The sequence below is a fragment of the Myodes glareolus genome, chromosome 3 (genome assembly GCF_982192425.1).
Source record: "Myodes glareolus chromosome 3, mMyoGla1.1, whole genome shotgun sequence".
NCBI lineage: Eukaryota > Metazoa > Chordata > Mammalia > Rodentia > Cricetidae > Myodes > Myodes glareolus.
The window spans coordinates 88,666,206-88,688,872 of NC_142028.1; the positions used below are offsets into that span (position 1 = coordinate 88,666,206).

At 40.2% G+C, this 22,667-nt stretch overlaps 2 protein-coding genes across 15 annotated transcripts in view; one reads left to right on the forward strand and one right to left on the reverse strand.

The window, feature by feature from the left end:
• Mier1 (MIER1 transcriptional regulator) overlaps positions 1-18,863 on the reverse strand; it is a 52,873-nt gene extending 34,010 nt beyond the window's left edge. Inside the window, exons 1-6 of one of the 10 annotated variants that reach the window (XM_048453217.3) lie at positions 18,738-18,813; positions 17,609-17,709; positions 15,027-15,100; positions 5,203-5,227; positions 5,037-5,073; positions 790-935 (exon numbers count right to left, since the gene is read on the reverse strand). In XM_048453217.3, the coding sequence (XP_048309174.1) occupies positions 790-935; positions 5,037-5,073; positions 5,203-5,227; positions 15,027-15,100; positions 17,609-17,709; positions 18,738-18,798 (444 nt within the window). In that variant the 5' untranslated portion in view covers positions 18,799-18,813. Of the gene's footprint in view, positions 1-789; positions 936-5,036; positions 5,074-5,202; positions 5,228-13,764; positions 13,894-15,026; positions 15,104-17,608; positions 17,710-18,175; positions 18,194-18,737 lie in introns of those variants that run through there. The other 9 variants (XM_048453213.3, XM_048453211.3, XM_087904778.1 and 6 more) reach the window with 9 other exon arrangements.
• Positions 18,864-18,908: 45 nt separating this feature from the next.
• The window catches only part of Dnai4 (dynein axonemal intermediate chain 4), a 74,812-nt gene continuing 71,053 nt past the window's right edge, over positions 18,909-22,667 (forward strand). For all 5 annotated transcript variants that reach the window (XM_048453206.3, XM_048453209.3, XM_048453208.3 and 2 more), the window contains exon 1: positions 18,909-19,144. In XM_048453206.3, coding sequence (XP_048309163.3) covers positions 19,098-19,144 — 47 coding nt within the window. In that variant the 5' untranslated portion in view covers positions 18,909-19,097. The remainder of the gene's footprint in view (positions 19,145-22,667) is intronic.

A 22,667-nucleotide genomic window follows, 5' to 3' on the forward strand; every position in this document is an offset into this window, starting at 1 on the left:
GAAGAGATCAATCAGAAATATGAACTAAAAAAAACTGAACAGAGACCCTGAACAGATTAGAACACACAGCTTGGCAGTTTTCAGAGTTGGTAGGCAGATGGTTCAGCCCTGCGTAGTGAAGATACAGACTGGGAGCCCCCTCTGGGAAACTGGCTTCACTCATTATGTCTAGAGCACATTCTGATGTAGCTGACCTTTATAGTAAGCAAGAACGGAACAGGAGGTCTGGCAGCAATAACCAAAAAGTACAAACACTTAAAAGTTTAGGTAAACAAGAATGTGCAGAGGACACTGAAGATAAAAGGAATACAGAGAAAAGTAGATTGTGGATAGAGAATGGTAAGCTCTGTTTAATACCAATGAAAAAAGTTCCCAAGAACAAGAAGGTACACTGAGTCTAGAAAGGTCAAAGGTAACCCTGATAGCAAGATGCACACACAATCTAGAACTTTAATCACAAAGAAGAAAACAATGATATTTAAGACAATCGGGCTTTGAAGAGGGTAAATAAAGATGCAGTAACTAGGGGGGGTGGAGGTGGGGGGTTTCCCCAAGAGAAAATTTAGAATCTTTTCATGTCCCATTTCTGAAAGATAAGATGTTTTTACCAAAAATTACTACTGAATTCCATTATTTTACACAATAATCTGTTTAGCCTCAATTTCAAATGTTATATATCCCACCTATGGTTTGGGTAATTAAATTTTCCAGCAATAACAGAGCACCAAAGTCTCCAGTGTCCCCCTCTCCACATGCTACACCACTTCACCTCTAGTATAGGTCAATTACCCTTGTAAGATCCTCTATTTCAGAACTGAAGTTTGTCTCTCCTTCCATCATTTCTTCTTCTTCTAATGTGCGCTCATCATCAAAATCATGAACCAGCATGTCAGCTGATGGATCAAACTCATGGTCCTCTGATGTTGCTGAGCCTCCTATAAAGAACATTTCCAGACGTATGGTAAACCAAATTAAGTGCATCTTACCAATATTATTTTAGTACATATGCATTTTTTATTTGAGGCTGAATGTATGTTAAAAAGGACCAGGAAAAAGATAGACACAATAAATGTTTTGCTTTAAAAAATTACTATCTTTACTCAACCCCACTCCCAAAGCTCTTGCAAGGAACTACTGTTTGCCAAGGCTCACTCCTATATGATCAGTTATACTGTGAAATGGGGGCAGAATATCTGTAACTTAAAAATTTTGCTGTAATCTTCTGAACAGGAAACTCAAGTTATAAAGAAAAAAGAGCTCTGTCAAGTAAAAGTGGTCTCTTTTTTTGTGGAGGGGGGAAAAACAACTTTTAAGCACCCAATTAATGCTTGAGAGTCTCTCTGGTACCTGATAGTCTGAACAGTCACATACCAGAGTGATTTTTTTAGGTCAATGACAGGCTGTATATATTACAGAGGCTAAACCATACAGGCATGTGGTCAGAGGTATGCTTTATGATACTTGCTCAGCCACCTGAATTTATCAGAATGTATGCTTGCTGTTAAACAACACTCGCCCATCTAGTAAAAATATATGTGTACTATCGGCACTACTTTGAAAACATATTCTAATACCCAAGCAATTATCTTCAACTTATGTAGCTAATCTGAAATAGCTCAGGGGTAATAGGAGTAAAATTTATTAAGAAGATATATAAATTTTTTTATCAAAGGCAATACAAGAAACTCAAAGGAATTGATGTATCCTAATCAATATTTAGCCTTGGTTGGGGGGATATCACTAGATTCAATAGGGTTACCAATAAACAAACTGCAAAAGCTAGGAATGTGGGTGTTCTGTAGATATTTCTCACGTTTTGATTACTGCTAAACCAACAACATTTCAGTTTGTAAAAGCACTGCTTACTTATAGACAAGTATGTCATTTAACATTGAAAAAACTACTTTTTTAATCAGTTTATTGTTAAGGGTTGCATTAACAATCCCCTTATTTCAAACTATGTAAGAGAATCAATAAGTAAAATTAAGAAACCAGGGCATACCGATGGTTCAGATTCTTTAGTCAATTCCCACAATATTCAGAAGAACCCCCCCTTAAATATGTGCAAACTAATAAGCTCGATCATTTGTCAAACATTATTTCAATCCTCAAGCAGTAGTATGAAGTATTAGCACTCCATTAAAAGGGGGGGGGGGAGAGAAAGAATCAAGGCTTAGGAACGTAAGTAGCACTTCTAAATACAGCAAAGATGGAACGGAGTCCTAGCTGTAATTTCAAGTCTTGTGTTCCAAACTTCTTAAAAGTCCTCTAGTATCTTGTCTCAAAGAACACTTATGGAGAGCCTGAGTTTACTAAAATATGTGACCTGCAAGCCCTGATAGGTGGCAAAAACACCTGAAAGACAAAATTCTTTTTGAGAAGTATTTGAAAATGATTTTAAATAAATATAAACACCAAATCTAATTTTATTTTATACTAGATTTTAGTGAAAATGAGTAATAATAATTATGCAAGTTTCAAAATGATTTATATAAAAAATAGAAAAGCATCCTCTCTTAATTTCTTACAACAGACTATCGTAATTTACTGCTGTTACAGTAGCAGTTGAACTACTGGGCAGGAGGGTTTCCATGAGGACACAGAAAAGGACCATTAACTTGGATTTTTAGTTTTATCATCCCTTCAGTTTCCTGAAACTTTTCTTATGAGACACTTAACAGTCAACAATGAAGTAGTCTCACAGACTATGCTACACTTTTACTGATGTTTGCAGACAGAAAGACTCAAAGCAAAAATAGAAACAAAAATCCTGTATTACTGGCGTTAGAGAAAGGACTCAGGGTTAAGAGGACGAGTTACTCCTGCAGACGAGGTGGGTTCGGTTTCTAACACTCACCTGGTAGCGCCCAACCACCTTTAACTTAAGTTCTAGGGGATTCTTCTTCTGAGCTCCACAAGCTGCAAGCATGGGCACAGTATATACATACACACAAGCAAAACATCCATCCATACAAAAAGATTTTATCACCATCCCTCTCTTTGGACATTATTAAACCTAACATAGTTCTTATTGAGTATAGGCACCGCCAAAAATAATTCTGCTAAATTGTAACTACTCATCGTTATACTCCTATCCACTTACTTACACACTTCCAAAGTCACTGTACACAGTGCCAAATCATGAACGTCATATTACTTACCCGAGATCTTTTCGTTTTTGGCTATCATTTGCAGACAGTTCTACCTTAAGATCTGTCATCTCATTCCCCCACTACATTAAATGCCAAAGTGTAAATGAGTTGCTCTTCTAATTCCAACTCCTTTTCCACATATAAACTTGCAATTTCAACTATTTTCTTGCCTTAAACTGGTGTTTGTTTTGTATGGGTTCTTACTACCTTATTTGCAAAAGGAGCAAAAACCATCACATTACTGTCCGCCAGATTGCAGACCCATTATTAGGATCCTTTCCTGGAGGGGAAGCTCAATAACAAGTACATCTTTTTGTTTTGTAAAAGTTAAGTATCATGCTAGGGAGTTAAGATAATCACTACTCTGTCATCTACTTTTGGATTATCTTTTTAAAGGAACAAACATAACTTTAGGCTACAATGTATCATGTATACCTAGTTAATCACTTAAAAAACCTCCCTCTCTTACAATTCTCACATGTAACGGTTTTGTACTGTGCCTGCACATTGGATGATGCTGATTGAGTCTATAGATGAGTCATTTAGCAAAGTTATGTGACTATGACTGCTAGCACTAACTCCCAAGTACAGATGCTATGAAGAGCAGCCTTTGACAGTTAAACAGTATTTTTTACATGAGTCCTCTATCCATAATTCTATCAACTTTAGTAACTCTCTATAACTCTGTGTAGCAACAAATGCTCCTTCTGCCAAAGGCCCTGAGATTTACATACTTATTGATGAATGGCTTGAAAGAAACTCTAAAGTAGAGTGAATCTGCAACCTTACATGCATAAACACAAGGAATCCATTTTCTTTTTTCTGAAAACTTATTTCTGAAGTTTTGAAAGAAAAAAATACTGAAAATATTTCTATACCCTATAAACAATACAGTGATTACACTTTTCTGATCTCATGTTACTTCTAACTCCTACCATCCCGAACTCATTTATAAGCCACAAAGTTAAAAGAAAAAAGTTACAAAGATCAATATACTTATGCATACTGGAAAAAGAAGACAAACTCTCTTTAATTGCTAAAAACAACTGTAAAGTCAATACTCAAGTTATTCAGTACTTTAATCCAACCTCCAGAACATAACAAGTTATGTCCATGGAAAGCTTCCTGGATTTTTAAAAAAGACTATTCATGTTAATCACACACAAAAAAAATTTACAATACAAGCTAGGTGGTGGTGGCACACACATTTAACCAGCACTCGGGAAGCAGAGGCAGGTGGATCCCTGGCCAGTGTGGTCTACAAAGCAAGTTCCAAGACAAGTAGGGCTGCACAGAGAAACCCTTTCCAAGAGGGTGTGTATGTGGGGGAGAGAACCATCCCACAAAAGAACGAAACCCCCCCAAAATAAAATTACAATATAAATGCCAATAGTTTCAATAAGCAAAATTCAGCAATGCGATGCTAAACTTTGCTAAATATTCAATGTGTGAGATATTTTTCAAACAAAACAAAGCGTAGAGGACTCCCAAGGAACAAAAAATTATGTGCAATATTGAAGATAGAATATAAAAATCCAGGATGAACAGTTAAGAGTATATACAACCTATCCTACTCAAATCTACAAATAAATTCCTTTTGTTTCTGATGCCTACTCCCCTGCTGAATGGTTGGCTTATTTTACTATGTCCTTCACTGGTAAATACATTAAAATTTTTTTGTCAAATAAAATGTTCTGAGTATCTGTAAGCTGACTCGTTTTCAAAAGCATTACTTCATATTCATTTTTAATTAAACAATAATTTTAAGCTATAAGAAATACGTAAAGCAATTGAAAAGAGTGGAAGAGAAAGAAGAGGAGAGAGGGACAAAGAGAAGAGGAGAGAAGAAAGCCTAGACAGAAGAGGGACTTGCAGCAGCCTCACCTGGACTTTCAAGGGCAGTCAAACATTTCATCCATTTCTTTTTCCCCAGAAAATAGAAGCATTCAGAAGAAAAGCAAGTCAGATGCCAGTCTAGCTCCTCTAGCATTTATGCCGACTAATAGGACAAATAGTCAGACAGGATTATAAAAACACAAAAAATACTTACCTGGACTTGAAGACTCAACAGATGGCTAAAGGGAAAAGAAAATAAATTAACATTTTGTGTAATGTACCTTCATAAGCATTTTAAGAAGCATTCAATGACTAGTGACACCAAAAACTTACAATAAGTTTTAATGTCTAACACAAACCAAAATTTTCATATAATCTTTCCCTTCCATTATGCTAAAGCCCAAAGAAAAACCTAAAACACTCTTGGATTTAGAAGCAAAACTAGTAATATAAAATTAATTCTGATTTTAAAAATAAATACAGTCCTTAAAAACATAGACAAGTTAAGAGGTATGGTTTTAGATCTTAAAATCTTCAGAAATAGTTTTTATCCTACTTATATTGAAAGTACCATACACAAAATTTGTTATCAGTGGTTTCTAAAGCCCCAAAACAAAACAAAAACCAAACTGTGAAACAAGGGATAGAAACAATTACATTCCCCCAACCACAATACTAGGGACTGAACCCAGAGCTTCAAACAAGCACACGCTAGGCAAGTAGTCTACCAACAGCTATATCCCCCACCTTACCCTCTAGAAAAACAAGACCTTTCTAAAATTCAGGATGGCTTTGATTCATCATCTCCTGCCTCAGCATCCCAACCAAGTGCAGAACTTACAGGTATCACGGTACCACTCATTAACAACCATAAATGGAAAAATATAAAGATAAAATTGGTAGCAACTACTTTTACTAATATTGCCACTTGACAGTGTGGTTGTTTTATCTCAATTCAGCTAATTTACAATTATAACAAGTCATCTTCAAACATAAATTCCTTCTAGACAAATTCAACAACTTGGGAGAACTTAAATGCCAGTTCAGCCAGAGCTACCCACGGATGTTCTGAGAAGGAAAAAAAAAAATCACTGGCAAAAGAGCATACTCTAAGATTATTTCTTCTGCTAAACACAACAGGGCCAAGAGGTAAGGCAAAAAAAAAAAAAACCCAAAAAACCAAAACAAAACAAAAAACAAAACATGGGGAAATGTGGTTGATTTTCAAAGCCATGGGCTCTAAGACAGAGCTCTCCACCACTCTGAAACCTGCCTACGCCGTGGTAGTACTGTTCTCAGTGCCGCATTCCAGACTCTAGTAATGGCCTATGTTGGCTTCTTCTGAAGCACATTTTTTCAGTGGTCCAACTTCTACCTCTAAACTTGAGTAAGAGAGCAGTTCATCCCTTCACCACCAAAAAAAAAAAAAAAAAAGGCCGAGTCAGGAGATGCCATGTAGCCACTGGAGGAGGAAGAAGCCCTAGCACCAGTACCAAGGTAAACTACGAGCCTTGCGGTAAAATACAAAAAGACAGAAATGGGTTCACTTATATGAGAGCTAGCTAGCAACTAGCCTAAGTGATTAGCCAAGCAGTGTTTTAATTAATACAATTTCTGTGTGATTATTTCAGGTCTGGGTAGCCAGGAATGAACAAGCAGCCTCCGATTACACATAGTATTATGTATTTTCTATACCATACCACCATTATTTTAAAGTTACCATGCCAGAACAGTTAATAGAATTGTTTAGTTGGTTTCTCTGATGAGAAGTGGGACAGCAGGATGCCATGGAAATAGAATCATAAAAAGGGCAGAACACACAGTTCTGACGTGAAATGGGTGTAGGTAGACACTAAAGCTATTATCCAGCAAATCACATTTTAAAATCGTAATCCCAACTGTAAGTCTAACCTTTGGACTTGAATTACATCATTCAATGACTTCATTTGTTACCAAGTTGATAAGTACTACAGACAAGCTTCACCATACTCCTTTTCCTTTTTAAGTAAATGTCTAAAGCAAACATACATGGCATAAACAACAACCACAATTTCTTATGGATTAGGACTCAAAGAAAAACAGCTCCTGAACATAATATATTTTTTTTTAACATTACAATGTTTCAGTCTTCTGAGTAAAAAAGAAAATGTTTTCTCAAAGTATGTTGGCACACTTTTAATCCTAGTACTCGGGAGGCAGGCAGAGCTTAGTGAGTCTAAGGCTGGTCTGGTCTACAGAGTGAGTGTTAGACCAGCCAGAAATACATAGTTAAGACCCTGCGTTTAAAAAAAAAGGGGAGGGGGTAATCTTTTGACTGAAAATAACTACTACTGGACATGAACAAGTTTAAAGGCATTAGCTATTATCAATAATAGGATACTGAATATGGAAGCTGTGTACTTCAGTTTATGACAGGCCTTTCACCAGCAGTAAATAACAATATCACACTGATGAGTATTAGTAGCAAATAGTTGCCAGCTTGAAGTTCTAAAAAGGCCCCAAATACTTTCTATTCCTTAAGAAGCCTGTGTTTAGAGGACTGGCAGCATTGTTAAACAGAGAGTACTCCCCTGAACACATTGCTTAATGTTCAAAGAGAGCTAATATTCTGTTAGACATGTTGGACTAGATGGAAGGTAACATTCACAAGCTGGAGAGGGACAGGACATGCTAAGTGTCTATATTTTTAGTGGTTTATGTCACAAATAAAATTTTATCAGTTTAGGAGGAAAGGATGAGATTAGTTTATTGTAACTTAATTGCATCTAATCAAATCAAGATTAACCATTGAAAACAAGCATTTTAAAAGTTCTTACTATGACCACTACTTTTATTCAAATGACAAAAACAATTCAAGATCAAGTTGTGTTTAATATCACAATACAGGAGTATCAATATAGAATTAAAGCATTTTTATAAACATACAAGAACACAATTTATATTTACAGTGCTACAATTCTCAAATGAAGTTACTTTATTTTAATCATATATGTAGTATCAACACCTAGTCTTTCCACTTGTTTCACACAATAGCAAACTCTGGAAAGATGAAGGTTTCATGGTGTGATGAAGGCAGCTGAGGCTCTCAGTCAAGGTTCCACTACACCTCACACCGCTAAGACAAAGTCAAACCTCTCTTCCTTTCTTCCTTGCTACTCTCTATTCCTAAAATCTTTCTTACCAACTCAGAGCAAGCTTCAAATATAAAAACAAACTGATTATTTATCTTGTTGAACAGTTATGCTTCTTTAGGAACTAGTCTTGACTTAACAATCTATTCCAAAGGAGCTTGGATGTTTTACCTTTTAATATTACAGCCAGTTAGAAAAAAAGGAGAAAGGTAAAACAAAACTACAAGTAAATTAGGTATTTATTTTTGAACAATATCTATTTTTTATGAACATAATCAGAAAAAAATTAAAGGAATAAAATACTCTTAAAATACTCACAGTATTGTTAAAAATATGAATGACTTCAACCATTCAGATCTTTAAGCAACATCAACATAGCCTACTATTACACATATAGGTATATATCAATATGTGTGTGTATTATTTATTATTATAGCTTGTTTAAAGAGAAGAGTTGGGTGGAAATTTTAGAAATAATACATGCTTCTTCCAAGAAACATAACACCACAAGTCTATAACATAATGATGGTTTTCTGTATTGCTGGAATTTTCAATTGTTCTCACATATTACTAATTTTTTTAAGAGAGAAAAATGAGGATCATAAATCTCTTAATTTCTTTAAAAAATAAAGCCAAAACAAAACACTAGTGCTGTTTAAAACTAGCACTAGGAAGATAGAGGAAGGCAGATCTATGGACCTGAGTTCAAGGCCAGCTGGTCTGCAGACCGAATTCCAGGACAGCCAGGGCTACAAAAAAAAAAAGGAAAAAGAAAAGAAAACAAAAAGCAAAACAAAAAGCCTACTGTGTGTTTTTGGTTTTTTTTTTTTTTACTATTTAATTATAATCTTTAAAGTTAGTTTGATTTTTGGTATATACATGTTATGTGGGAAAGAAAACTAACTAGGCAGGGGATAAAGGAAAAAACAGGCTGAAGTGAAAGCAGCTGTTAAACTGCTCCTGTACGCCACCCCACTCAGAGCTGCTAAGTTGCTGTTCTAACCTCAGTGCCTCAACTGTCTTCAATTCTTGTTAGCACTTCTCTAAAACAGAAAACCCTAATTTGTGAGAGTCAAAGACAAACTCTAGGGAAAAAAACAAACTAGAATACTACTATTTTTTTTTACAAAAATTAATGTGTTCAACGTATTTACTAGATCTTCAGTTAAAAAGAAATGACTTTCTCACTCAAACCAATTCTATCACCATTTCTTATGTGTTGCCATTACTTTCTTAGGAGGACTGAAGATAAAACAGATTCATGAAGGAATAGATGCACAGGCTGAGCTGGAGTTGGGGAAGTCTTTTCCAGGATGCATATGCACACTGCGGGCACACCATGTCTAAGGCTACCCATTCCACCCTCTCCCATACACATGTGCATCAGTTAAAACCCGTCTTTACTCTCAGAAACGCTGTTAGTCTCCAGACTGCCTGGAGTTGAAATTAGGAAATTTACTACAGCAGCACTATTTCCCAAGGTAGAATGGCATTATGGAAGACAAGCACCAGGAACGCACAAGTCTGGGTTTGGGACCTGACTGAGCTACACAGGCTAATTATGTTACGTAGGACAAAGTGCATAAATGGTGATCAGTTTCATTTTCTCTATAGTGAAAAGCCTTAAATTTCTTTAAGTTCCTTTAAAACCTAGGCTTACTTTCATTACAAATTATCCAAAATGCCGTTAAAAGATGGGCAAGCTTAATATTGTCTTCTGATTTAATTTTTTTTAAAACTATGACTATAGGAAAAGGCAAGCTCAATGACATAAAGCTGTTTTAGAAACACACACACACACACACACACACACACACACACACACACACTTTAATAACTACATAGCCATAGAAAAATCCAAGCAGCGGTTTAGTCTCTGGTATGAATTCTGAGGTCATTTGTTAATCCTTTAAAAACATGAGATTTGTTCTGAACATCAAGCAAGAAATTTTTACATGGCTGTTTATTTCTATGAAGGCAGACTATGGCAGTGTCTGCATCTAAATGATAAGGGAAATAGATCAGTTTCACCAACATTAGTTTAAATGAACTCACATCTATTATTCCCCCACCTAGGTTATCAAGTGTGTTGACTTAGTCCACACAAATGAAATATTTCAAGACTTTCATGCAGCACTGGAGTTCCCGACTATTCTGGACAGCTTTGAGAAATAAATAATAAGCAAAGAAAATAAAACTCATCACCACTATAGAGAACTGTTTACAGTTTTAATTCACTGCTGTTAGGAGAAACTAACACTGAAGAGAAACAACACAATCCAAATTCTTTAAAAACAAACCACAAATCAAATCCAAGCAATCACAAATAATGCTAACCAAGGACTACGTTTTTAAAAAGAGAAATGGATGGATATAATAGTAAATAAATGTATTATTATTGAAAATATTTAAACTAATACATTAAGCAAGTCTATTTAAATATTTTGTTATAGAAGAAAGGCTCTGGTGAAAAAAAATAGATCTTAAATTGTACTGTGGCTGTTTTTCCCTCTTAAGAATCCCTGTATGGTCAGGCAGTGATGACCTTTAATCTCAACACTTGGGAGGCAGAGACAGACGGATCTCTGTGAGTTTGAGGCCAGTCTGGTCTACAGAGGGAATTTCAGGACAGGCTCCAAAGCTATAGAGAAACCCTGCATGGAAAAATGGGGGGGGGGGGGTCTGCATGTTTACATGCTCTGAAATAAATGACAAAATTCTTTGTTCACAAAGGTCCCTGAACCACATTCCTTATAAAGCCCTAAGGATCAACTAACTATTCCTTCCTCTTATTTTTTTTTTCTCTCACTGACTTTATAGACCTGTGACTACTCTGTAATTTCCTTCCTTTTAGTGTAAGAGGAGAGCCTCCTTTAGTAAGCCCATGTAAGGAATCACAAGAAATGATAGACACTGGGAGATATTACTGAAAAGAACTAAGAAGGAGAAGATATACTAATCCTTCTGTGTGCACGAAATACATTTTAACATGACCACAACGGAAGAACCACTAAACATATACTTCCTATTATAAACTCAGAGATGGCCAGATCAGTATATAAAAAAACCAATTATTACATATTACAATCATGTTTAATGCCACTTACAGTTACAAATCAAGTATTTTTCTAGAAAAAATGTCAAGATCATTCTCTGATGTAGAAAAGAACAACGTAAATCTACAAGCAGAATGCTTAAATTTTTGTGTGGAGCTATGCTTCTTCAATAAGCTTCAATTCCCCCATAATTACCAAGTCAATGCATACTGTCCTCAGTTTTTCTTATTCAAAACCACTGCAGTTCAGAATGTAATTTATTTACTGCATATATCCCAAAAAAAACCCTATTAAGTCTATACAGAAGTAAGTAAAAAACATTTTAAACCAAATTTCTTTTCCAAAATTAACTGTTCTTAACAAAAACCCAATTATTAAAAAATTAAGACAAGGAAAATTATAAATGTGTCACTTCACCTATTTTAGGGTATTTTCAGTGACACATAAAGTTCCTACATTCCTTTAAGTTCATGAGACCCTTGGGTTCTAGCCTACACAACAAAGAGAACCTATAAACACTCAAAGCCTATAAAAAGATATTCCAGTTCACTAAACAAATACATCGAGAACAAAAGTCAAGTTCTAGAAATTGAACCATCCATGTGTTCCTGCAAATCCTAAGAATTCCATCTCCACAGGATGAAATACCTAAGAGTGGCTTCAACTAACAAACAAGAAATAGCCAGTTTAAGCATAGCTCTGCCCTTTCATTTCTAAAACAAAAAACGCTAATGTAACAAAATAACGTTCTCACTGGGCAGGAAGTCAACTGACGGTTCAGTATTTTTGTACACAACACAAACTTTGGGCCCTGCAGTACGGCGGTTATGTCTCTGCTGTGCACATCTAGTGGGTTTCAGCAGAGGGAAATCCAGCGAAGGTCATCTGACAAGATGCTTGACAAACCAGCTACACAGTCTACCTCCTTGGAGCGCACAAGTCAGACCCCACTAGGAGGGAAGTCCAGGAACAGGCTCAGGCTAGTGGATCAAACCCAGGGACATTTAAGTGAAATGAAATTACTGTGGTCACTAAATTCATGTTTTGCAACCCTTTTTACTATGAACAGGTAAAGAAATGAAAACAGACATAATGCATTCTTGCTGTAAGTCAGTAAAATTAAGTATTTTCAATAAGGGCAGCAAGCACTCCTACTACTGTAAAAATCTCTTCTTTAAGCCTGGTGATGAGGCACACCCTTTTAGAGGTAGGTGGATCTCTGTGAGTTCGAGGTCAGCCTGGTCTACAGAGTGAGTTCCAGGACAGTCAGGGCTGTTACACAGAGAGAAACCCCGTCTCGAAAAACAAAAAACAAAAACAAAAACAAAAAAAAAGGAAAAAAATTCTTCTTTCTTCATAAAGGCAATTCTATAATAGAAGCACAAGTTAACACCCTAAAAACGATTCCAGGTACAGGAAAGGTCTACCATCTTATGTTTCTCTATTTTAAAATTTAAGGATATTATGTATTAACAAGTAATCACTAGCCACTTCATTTAGCAATTGAAGGAGTTGAACACTGAGAGCTATTTTCTAGTGCCTTTGACATAAAAATATGGAAATGTTTGGCAATTGTTTTGCCTTATTAATCAAGTAGTTACCCGATTTGCTTCAATAGAGATCCAAAAAAGACCAAAAATAGCAATGTGAACCGGAGCTATAAATAATAACGATAGTCACAGATAAAAACTAAACAAGGCAAACTAGACAACGGATGTTTAAAGGCTTAAAACCATACACGAGGTTAAAATTTCCTATAGCACATTCGAAGGCCTAATTACTCCTAAACAAACTTGTTTGCCTACCAATCTGAGCGCGAACCGAGGGAACTTGTTTACCAGAAATGAAGCGAAGGCTGGGAAGGGATGTGGCTCAGTGTTAGAGCTTTTGCTTGTCTGCTTAGCACAAGACCCTTGGGTTCTACCCTATAGCAAATCGGGGGGGGGGGGGGGGACAAGAGAAACAAGAAAAGCTTCCTCCAAGAAAAGAAAAATGATGGGTAAATAATAGGCAGTTTTGAAACTTTGATTTGGAAGTTTTTTTTTCTTTTCCTTAAAAAACAAAACCAAACAGCCCCGAAGGGAGGGCGGAAAAGAAACTTGGAGGTTCTGCCTGGGGGCAAAACCCCTAGTTTGAAGCAGGATAGGGCCTACTGGGTTAAATTCTCCTGCTCACCTAATGCTACATCAACCGAAGGCGGCGGGTCAGCTTGTTCTCCCCCCACCCAGACCGCAGGTCAGCAGCGCGGGCCACGGGCGGGCGGGAGCAGCGCCGTCTAGGCTCGGAGGAAATAAAGTTCGCGGGAGCAGGCTGGAGTCCGCGAGCTGCACGGGCGGGTCGGCCGGCGAAGTTGCGCCACGGGTGGCTTCCGGACGGGCGCCCTCACCCGCTCCTCACGCAGCAGCCGCCTCCCGACTGCCCTAAGTCCGACGGAGCCTCCCCGCCCAACTAAGTTCTGTGGAGCCCAGGCGGGAGGCCCGGCCGGACAACAGGTGGGCAGCGGCGCCACAGGCCCGGCCCGGGCAGGCCCGCGCCTCCCGCCCGCAGCCCTCCGTCGAGACCCCGTCGGGGAGGGGCGCTCGTTCTTACCTCCGCCATGTTGGCCGCGCCACCGGGTCACATCGCCGCGGCGGGTCGCGGCCAGAACCCGGATGTGCGCCTGGGTCGCAGGGCTCCCGCCGCTGTCTCCGCCGCCGCCTCGGCGGGAACGCGCAGGAGCCGCCCGAGCGCGCCACCACACCCCGCTCCGCCCCCTCGCGGCGCCCCGCTCGGCGGGACGGGAGGGGAGAGGCCGGCGGAGGCGCGCCAAGCAGGGAGCGCGCGGCCCCGCGGCCGCCGTCCCCGGGGAGCGCGCGAGAGGCGGACCCGAGAGCAGCCACTCCGGGGTACCCGGGCAGAGCACGCGAGGTCCGGGAGAGGGCCCGCCGGGCACTCTTGCAGTACGCGAAAAATACCTCCTATTCTACCGTCAGTCACTTCCGAAGTGTGTTAGCTAAAAACATTTGTTCCCAGAGACAACAGCTGTGTCACGAAGCGCGCTCTGACAAATACTTCTCTTGGTTATTCCCGACAAGAAAACCCCTGTTGCCCAAACTGGCAGAATGCAAAGATGAAGAGCAGAGGTACAGTACGCATCCTCCAACCTCACATTTTCCTCACGTTTTGCGATGCCACAGCAACACAGCTCTACATCAAATGAATTTTTGCACAACTACACGAAAGTTTCAAATGTAAAGTAATGAAAAGCTGCTCTTCGATGGCTATGTCTATTTGACTGCATGGAGACACAACTTAATTACTTGCAATATCTAAAATACCTGCAAGCAAAAAGTTCGTTTTAATGCACTGGCCTAGGGTTGCTAACCGGCCCTGAGGTCCATAGTGATAATGGCCAGGGCCAATGATTTATTCCAATTTCCTAAAGTAAATGCTGACTAAAATAGATTTAAGGCCGATATTAAAATGGGCAGTAAGATATTTTACTAAACCAGAAGTTTAAAAGCTTTTTTCAGAAGACCAGCTTTTTTCATACACAATTAAGAATTCTTAATGAAGCTTCAAAATGACTACCAAAATCAGTTAAATGATACTCATTACCTCTAAGTAATACACCATGATTAACAATAAATGTGTACACACATAACTTTCTTAAGCTTCATACTTAAATGCAATATAGGGATGCTGATTTCTTAAATTATTTCTATTTCCTTAAAATTCTAGATTCCACCAAGTCTTGTCCCATTTCTAAACACTGCCCACGAACCTGCAAGTCTGAAGCCCAATAACAATTTGTGCATGAATCAACTGCATTTATAGGTATATGAAGTAGCTGCTAAGCGAAAGGACATTACCTTGTAATTTGACAGGAAAAGAATCCAGAGACAGTCTGTAAACCAATTAAACATAAACATCTGATGCACATTTTCTACTGAAAGAAAAGCAAGGGAAAGAAGAGAAAGGAAAACTTTAAGGTTCCCAAATCTACAAACAATTCTTACCATTAACTGCTCTGTACAGTAATTTCATTTTATTATAAAGATCATAAGCTTCCTCCCCCCACAAATTCCTGGAGGGAAATAAATATTTTAGCAAGGTGATTATATATATGTATATATGTATACATTGTTTTATTAAATTCTTTGAACTTTTTTAAAATGTCAGTTCCTATCCAAATAGTTCTCACTAATGAAAAACGCTAAAGGCAAAGACCAATGAACATGTGTGGGCTGGAGGTGGGCACAGGTAAAAAGAATAAAGGTCTTAGAGGCAGCTATACCGCGGTGATAAAGGAGGGCTGTGCACTAAAATATGACAGGCTAATACACATGGATTTTAGCTGGCCACTAAAAGGAAAACTGGACTGTTGTTGCTATTTAATACAAAGGCATAACTTGCTTTCATTCACTGAGTCTTTGACTCTTCAGTTAAAATATCAATCAACAAAAATCTGAACGGTGGTAAAGAACAGACTCAGATTCCTTAAGCTATGGAGCGAGTCCTCAAAGTCAGAAAATCAAGTCTGCAACATTCTGAATAGGCGCTTATCTTACTGTTAATAGCCTTTAAGTTAACTGATATTGCCAATCAATATTATTAACTTTAAATGGCATTATCTTTTTTTGAGGCTTGGCATATCTTTATTAAGGTGACATTAAAAGGAAACATTTCATACAAAACACCAGGGGGAAAAATCACTTTAAAAATTCTAAATAGTTAGTTAAAGCTAAGTTTGAAGGTAGATAGTAACATAGCCTCTACCATAGATAAGAAAATGGCATTATCTTTTGTGAGGGAAAATTCCCTCTACAAATTTCCTCTTGGAAACTGGAGTGTAGTGTTTTCTAGACATTCTGGAGATACGGAGAAATGGCTCTAATACCGTAGGTCATACACAACACATTATCACTGCACTCAGTAACCTTGCCTGTGTTTACAGACTTTCAGAGGGTCACTGTACCTCTTGAAGAGGTTGCTCCTTTCAGAAACAGTCCAAATGCTTGACTGACTCTTCCCTGTCTGAAAGGCCAGAAGCTGCTCCCTTGCTATCACCCATCACCCGTAGTTCTTCAACACTCTATAAACCCAAAAAACCTCTTCTTTGTACTCAATGCAAACCCTCAATTTATACTTGGGCTAACAAAAACATGTATCTGAAAGCAGGACATGACAGAGTAAAATGCATAAGAAAATTCACCAATAACTGTTAGAAATCCATATTGAACTGTTTAATGTAAAAAATAATGTAGTTGATTCCAACTCTTATGCAAAGTTTTTGTATTCTATCTGAAACAGAAAACACCATATAAGGCCTACATAAACCTACAAAGTCTCCTTCATTTGACGAAAATTAGCATGAATTTTTATCACATTAAGCTACTCACAACTATTCTATCCGGTAACATCTCTTTTTAATGCCAATTACTGCATTCTTCATGCAAAAGTTAAATGAGGGTTAGGGATATAGCTCAGTGATAAAATACTTGCCTAGCATGTGAGGACCTGGGTTCAAGCTCAAAATCTTTAAGATAAAGTTATTAAACAACAAAAATAGCTGTGAGAGGCATATGTATGAGTGCATGCATGCTGCACAGGCATGCATGATTTCACAAACACGCACACACTCTCCAGAGATATGTAGTTGCTAATCAATATACTTAGGTTCCTAATTATACTTCAATCAGTCCCTCAGTCAACAAAATCTACTTTGGCAACTTACAATTACCTAAGATTGTATAACCTTGTATTCAGCACCAACACCTGACTCAAAAACTAGTACTATTTCTGCTATGTAGGCACATCTGTTTGTGCAATTCGAAAGTAACTCTCAGAGCACACCAAGAAAATATCTGTAACAATTCTGAGACAGATGACCATAGCATAACCTACGATCTTAAAATGTTCAAAGTCCACAAGTCCTCTTTGGAGACTATTTCCTAAAACTTTTATCTGGGAATGATAGCCTCCACAGTACAGGTGATGACAAACTACCTACAAGCAAAACTTGTCTCGAGTGACATCTGAGCCAGATTGGCTCTTTCTTGACTTTAGTAGGCTGAATGCAGGTTGCCGAGCACAGCAGCACAGCACAGCTGGAGGCTCCACAACTATGCAACCGTAATTATCTTTTCGTTAGTTCTCTTATGAATGCCATCCTAAAATGCATAAAAAATTTGGCTCTTCAAAGAATACTTTCGGTTCCTTTCATATTTTTTCCCTACAGTTTCATTCAGTGGCCCCATTTTATCTTTATGTTGCAAACTTGTGTTTATAATTCTTAATGCTGCTGATGTTAGTTTTATCTCACCCCGAAGTCTTGAAAGGGTTGGCCATTAGCAGTCCTACAACACCCGAACAGACAGTAATCATAATGTTCCTATTACATGAGGGAGTTCCCTTTTGCCCTCCCTTCGTCTCCAATTGTGCCCCTGCCTACCAGCATCACATCCGTCTTGTCTGCATTGAACCTCAACCAGTTGGTTCTTAACCACGTCCGAAACTCAGCCAGGCACTGGGAGAATCGAGCCACCACACCATCTGGATTAAAGGAAAGAAAGCCTCAGTTGGGACGAGAGAGAAACAGTGTTACCACAAGCTCACCCCGTCTCACATTTTCAAAAGGATGCCTGATAACCAGGTCAACCTGGTTGTACCAAAAAGAAACACAAATAATTGAGTCCTGCAATTTGTAACCAATGCCAAAGATTAAAAAAGAGACCAATAATCAGGTTTCCGTATTTCACCCAAGATGTAAGAAAGGTTTAGTCAATTTCGGGTCATCTCAGTTAAGCGGCCTCAGAAGCCGAGCAATCTTAAAATTGCATAAAATCTTCTGCAAAATTACAGACATTGAGGAGATTTAATACAAGAAAACTGAAGCCCGGGAAGGAGGGAGTGACTTGCCCAAGGTCACACAGCAAGCAAGGACCAGAGATGGGCACCAGGCCAGGAGCCTCTACATCACAAACTAGAAGAATAAGGCCATTAGCGAGGAGATAGGCACCATGGGCGGTTCGTTCCCTGCAATGCCATCTCCGTGTCTCTCGCCCACCGGCTCCCTCCGACAATGGCAGGTTGACCCAGGTCGAGCCCACCACCTCAGGGGATGCTCTGCCAGAGAGCCCTCAACTGGCTGGGACAGCTGGGCAAAATCAGAGGCACAGAGGTGGAGCCACGGGGGAGTGGCTAGGAAGCCACACCCCTGCCGCGGAGCGAGGGCCGACCGAAAAGGGCGGAAGCTGGCCTGCCCGCCCGGCGAACTCACTCCGCAGCGTAGTCCCGGCGTGCCGCGGAAGCAGCGAAGGTATGCGCCGCTGCCACCGCGAGGGCCCAAAGACCTGGCGGGGGAGAGGCGGCAGCTGCGCGTGCGCACGGGGCGGCAGTGCCTCCGAGCTGCCAGCCCGCCCCGCAGACGCTCGGGCAGCCCCGCCCCGGAAGTCAAGGGTCTTCCGGGCGGCGCTCTGCCGTGGGGGAGGGGAAGCAGAGGAAAGGGGACTGCGGACGCCTCTGGAGCTTCGGTTCCCGATGGAAGGATGGGGAGGATGGTTTGTGGAGGCTGCACTTACAGCCACCGCCGGTACCGCCGCCTCCGCTGCTGCCGCCGCCGCCTGGAGACGCCCCATCCATCCGCCTGCAGCCGGGAGACTCACAGCCTGGGAGGGGCCTAGGGCCTGGGCCGCCCGCCTCCTCCGAGTCGTCGCCCGAGCTTCCTCCAGCTCCACCAACCCTCTGCCCTCCCCTCCGCCTCCGCCCTCCTCCTCCACCTCGAGCGGCCAGCCAACCGCGCGGCCGCTTCTTAAGCCGGGCTCCTCGGTCGCCATGACGCCCGGCAAACATTCCCAAGCCACTGACGCGGGCGGTTGGGGTCCGGGCACAGCAGAACCGCTAGGGAAGGGGCGCCGAGCCCTAGTCTGCGGGTCGCCACCATGTTCGGCTCTCCGACGACCACCCGCAAGCAGACCAACTTTGCCATGTAAGTTCCGCACTAGATCCGTGGTCCATTCTTCCAGATCCCAGAGGCAGCCCCTCGGTTTGGAAAGGAGTTCCCAACGCATTCGATCTCGCGGAGCCCCCAGGCGGCTCCGGCTCCTTTGGCCTCGTTCGGTCTTCATAGAAGCCCCTTGGCGGTGCTCGACGCCTGCCTCCTTTGCTTCCAAGTGCTTTTGCTTGTAGTCTTTCCTTTGATCTTTCAACTTCAAGCCTTCTTGCTGTCCTCGTGCTCCTTGGTTTCTCTGAGCAACCAAAGCTAATTTAAATATGTTTGCTAGCCGAGGATTTTTTTTTCATCTCCTGTCAGCTTGTCTTAAGACAACCGCTTACAACATTCTGCTAAGCCAGAAGAAAAGCACAGAGGCGGACTCCTGTGACGTAGAGCTTGAAAGTGCTTCCTCGACTGTCCTCTAAAATGTTCCCCAGTTCATGGTCTCACATTTCAGTCATTGTGCCATCTTCTCAAACCAACCACATCTTTTCTTCAGTGCTCTGCCCAGTTAATCGTTTGTTATTTGAACTTACTGAAAGTTCCTGGGAGAGAGCCTTGTGTTCGCCCTGATTGTAGTACTCCGCCTTTATGCCATCCTTCCCCTTCACTAAAATGTTGTCTGATAGCCCACGACAGTCAGTTTACACTTTTGTGATGAACTGATCCATCACCAGCTCTGATCTAAGTGACCACTTACTGAGTTTGAAATGCTTCAGTTTAGCTTCTGAAACACCACTGATTCCCCACTCTTCGTCAGGTTCGTGGCTGGCTTTCTGCTTTTGTCTTTATGTATGTGTGTCTGTTTTGTGTATATTGAGAGATACGGGCTCACTGTGTAGCCCTGGCTGGCACGAAACTGGACTGAAAAGGGCTGGGATTAAAGGCTTATAGTTTGCCAATCTACCCATCTGCCCCTTACCTAAATAGATGTTGTGGGGTCAGATTGTTCTCCTCCTTGTTGCCCTGTGCCTTTCAAAGTCATGTGTACTCACGACTCTCAAGTTTTCAACTCCCTTCAAGATCTCTCAAGAAAACTGACAAATGAAGCACCTACACTTAGAAATGAATCGACTGCTCAAAATTCCTCTTCCATGTTGCGTTTAATTCCTCTTTGTTTCGAGTGTACAGTCATTCCCGTTTGAGTGAAGTGCAGCCCTTGTAGTTCCTCATACTGCTGTGGAATGAGGGCCATTTTACTTTTTGAAGTAGCTGTGCTACCTAAACCTAACACTTTCCTCCACATCATTTCTACGCTGGAATAGCTGACGACCAACAGCCTCCGTGTGGTAGTCATTGTACATCCGCTTAGAACTTCCCCCGACTCTTCCCTTTCCCTCCGAGTAAGTGCTCCTGTTCTTCCAAGCCTCCACAGGATCTGGCTTTGGATTCTGCCACTCCAGTATTACAGTAACACCCCCCCCCATCCCCACACACACCACGAACATTTTATTCCCATTTCTGGCCCAGGGAATTAGCTGTTCTTTGAAAGTTTATGTCAAATAATCTCAGGATTCACTCGTTTTCTGTCAGATGTCTCCATAGTAAAATAATACTTTATTTCCCAGGATCAACCTCCCCCTGCTATGTTTCATAAAAAGTTTATCCCCATGGGTGTAAAGATTTTTATTTTTTTGCGCTGCTGTAGACTTTTATTACCTAGAATGAAGAATGTCTTTAACACACGTTTGTTAACTGAACAAATGAGTAAAGGCATACACTACTGGGTTTTCTTGCTCAGTTTCTTTTTTGACTTTAAAGAGACGTTAAAGTGAAATTAAATTAAGTTATGTAACTTAAAATGATATAACTCTTGTTAATTCAAAACAAACATAAAAACAACCGTGACTTTTCATTTCAAAGGGGATAAAAAATGGTTTATTTTGGAACTTAATGTTGGGAGCTGTGAGCCCCCCAGATCCTGAATTTCTGGTAAACAACTTGTAATGCTTGCAGCTGCTCTGAGCACGAGACTCTCAGGAGTTCCTGATGGCAGAGGAATGGTTTCTGGTGCGTTTGGCTGGGGCGTGGCTATCAGTTAAGGATCCCTATATAAGCTGCTCTGGGACACAATAAAGGTGACATTCTTGGGGCATTCCTATTTCAAGGATGACCCGTGTCTCTGTGTCTGTGAGTCTTTGTGTGTTTCAATCTCCAGCCCCTTGCCCGGTTCACGAACTGTATGGTAGTGCTTAGAACTCAGATAGGCATGGTGTGCTACAACTTATTATGAGTGACTATGGCCCAGGAACACACATTTAGGTTTTCCCAAATACCATGCTCCAATGTGAATGTCTCATGAAATTTTATACTTGCAGCAAAATCATAAATCAATGTCCCTTCCATATACATTGGTGGAAACGTCAGGTGATAGGTTTCAGCAAAGTGGGAAATATCTATTCTAAGCCTCGGATGCCATCTGATAACATTCTGAAGGCCTTTTGGTTGGTGGAAACCAGTAGTCTGTTAATACTGTCCAAAGAGTAAGAGTTTCACTTGGTAATTGGAAGGATATTAGGTCAGACAGAGGCAGGCAAGAAAAAGCAATTCGGGGGCTAACCACAGCAAGGTAAGTTGTAGTCAGACTCTGGACCTGCAACATTCCAGCCTCTCCATTACCACTGAGGTTTAATGTGCTAATTAGCTTGTGTACAGTGGTCAGTGTAAGGTGTGGCTTGTTCTCAGGAACATTAGTGGCTGAATGTTGGAAAATTTCTAGGGAATTTAAGTAGTGGCATTCATAATAGATGATTTGTTAAAGATGGGATAGGATTCGAGATGTGAGCTGCTGCCACTTTTTGAGATAGCCATACATGTTACATGATTAAAACAAAGTTTCAAACTTAGTTTTTGCTGTAATTCATTATTTCTCATCTTTTTTAAAGAATTCAAATCGTATAAAATATCTCTTGAAGAATTTACCAATTTTTCACTTTCTCACTTGATTTTCCAATTTTGCAATCTTCCCATTAGCCTCACAGATCTGGAGAAATCACCCATTGTGCTAAAAATAACCTTTTCCTCTACCCAGTTGTTTTATTCTAATTCTTTATGTGTTCTAATTTTGTTATTTAATTTATTCTTTGAGTATTCACCTGTTTACTGTTATAATTTAAAAAGATAGGCAGGAGTATGGCATAGAGCGGACATGAGATTACCCTGCAGAATGAACTCTGTTAGATCCTCACTACTATCGAGTTTGCTGGGAGTCTGTGGGAGGGGACTTGATTAGACCTCTTAGCGGGAGAATGTTAGAGGACCTAGAGCACCATACAGGTAGGCAGCATAATGGGACCTTGAAGGAGAGATGGAGAGAGTTTTCCCTTCAGAATCCCTAAAAGGACCTTTAGAAGAGATGGTTTTCATGTTTAAAATAATATGAGTCCTGAAGAAAATAGCCATCTGTAACATGAGGGCCGGCTTGTTGGGGTTTCTGTCCCGCCAGGTACCCCACAGCCCGCAAGCCCCAAAGAAAATTGCACACAGGACTCCATAAGATTATAAACTGATTGGCCCA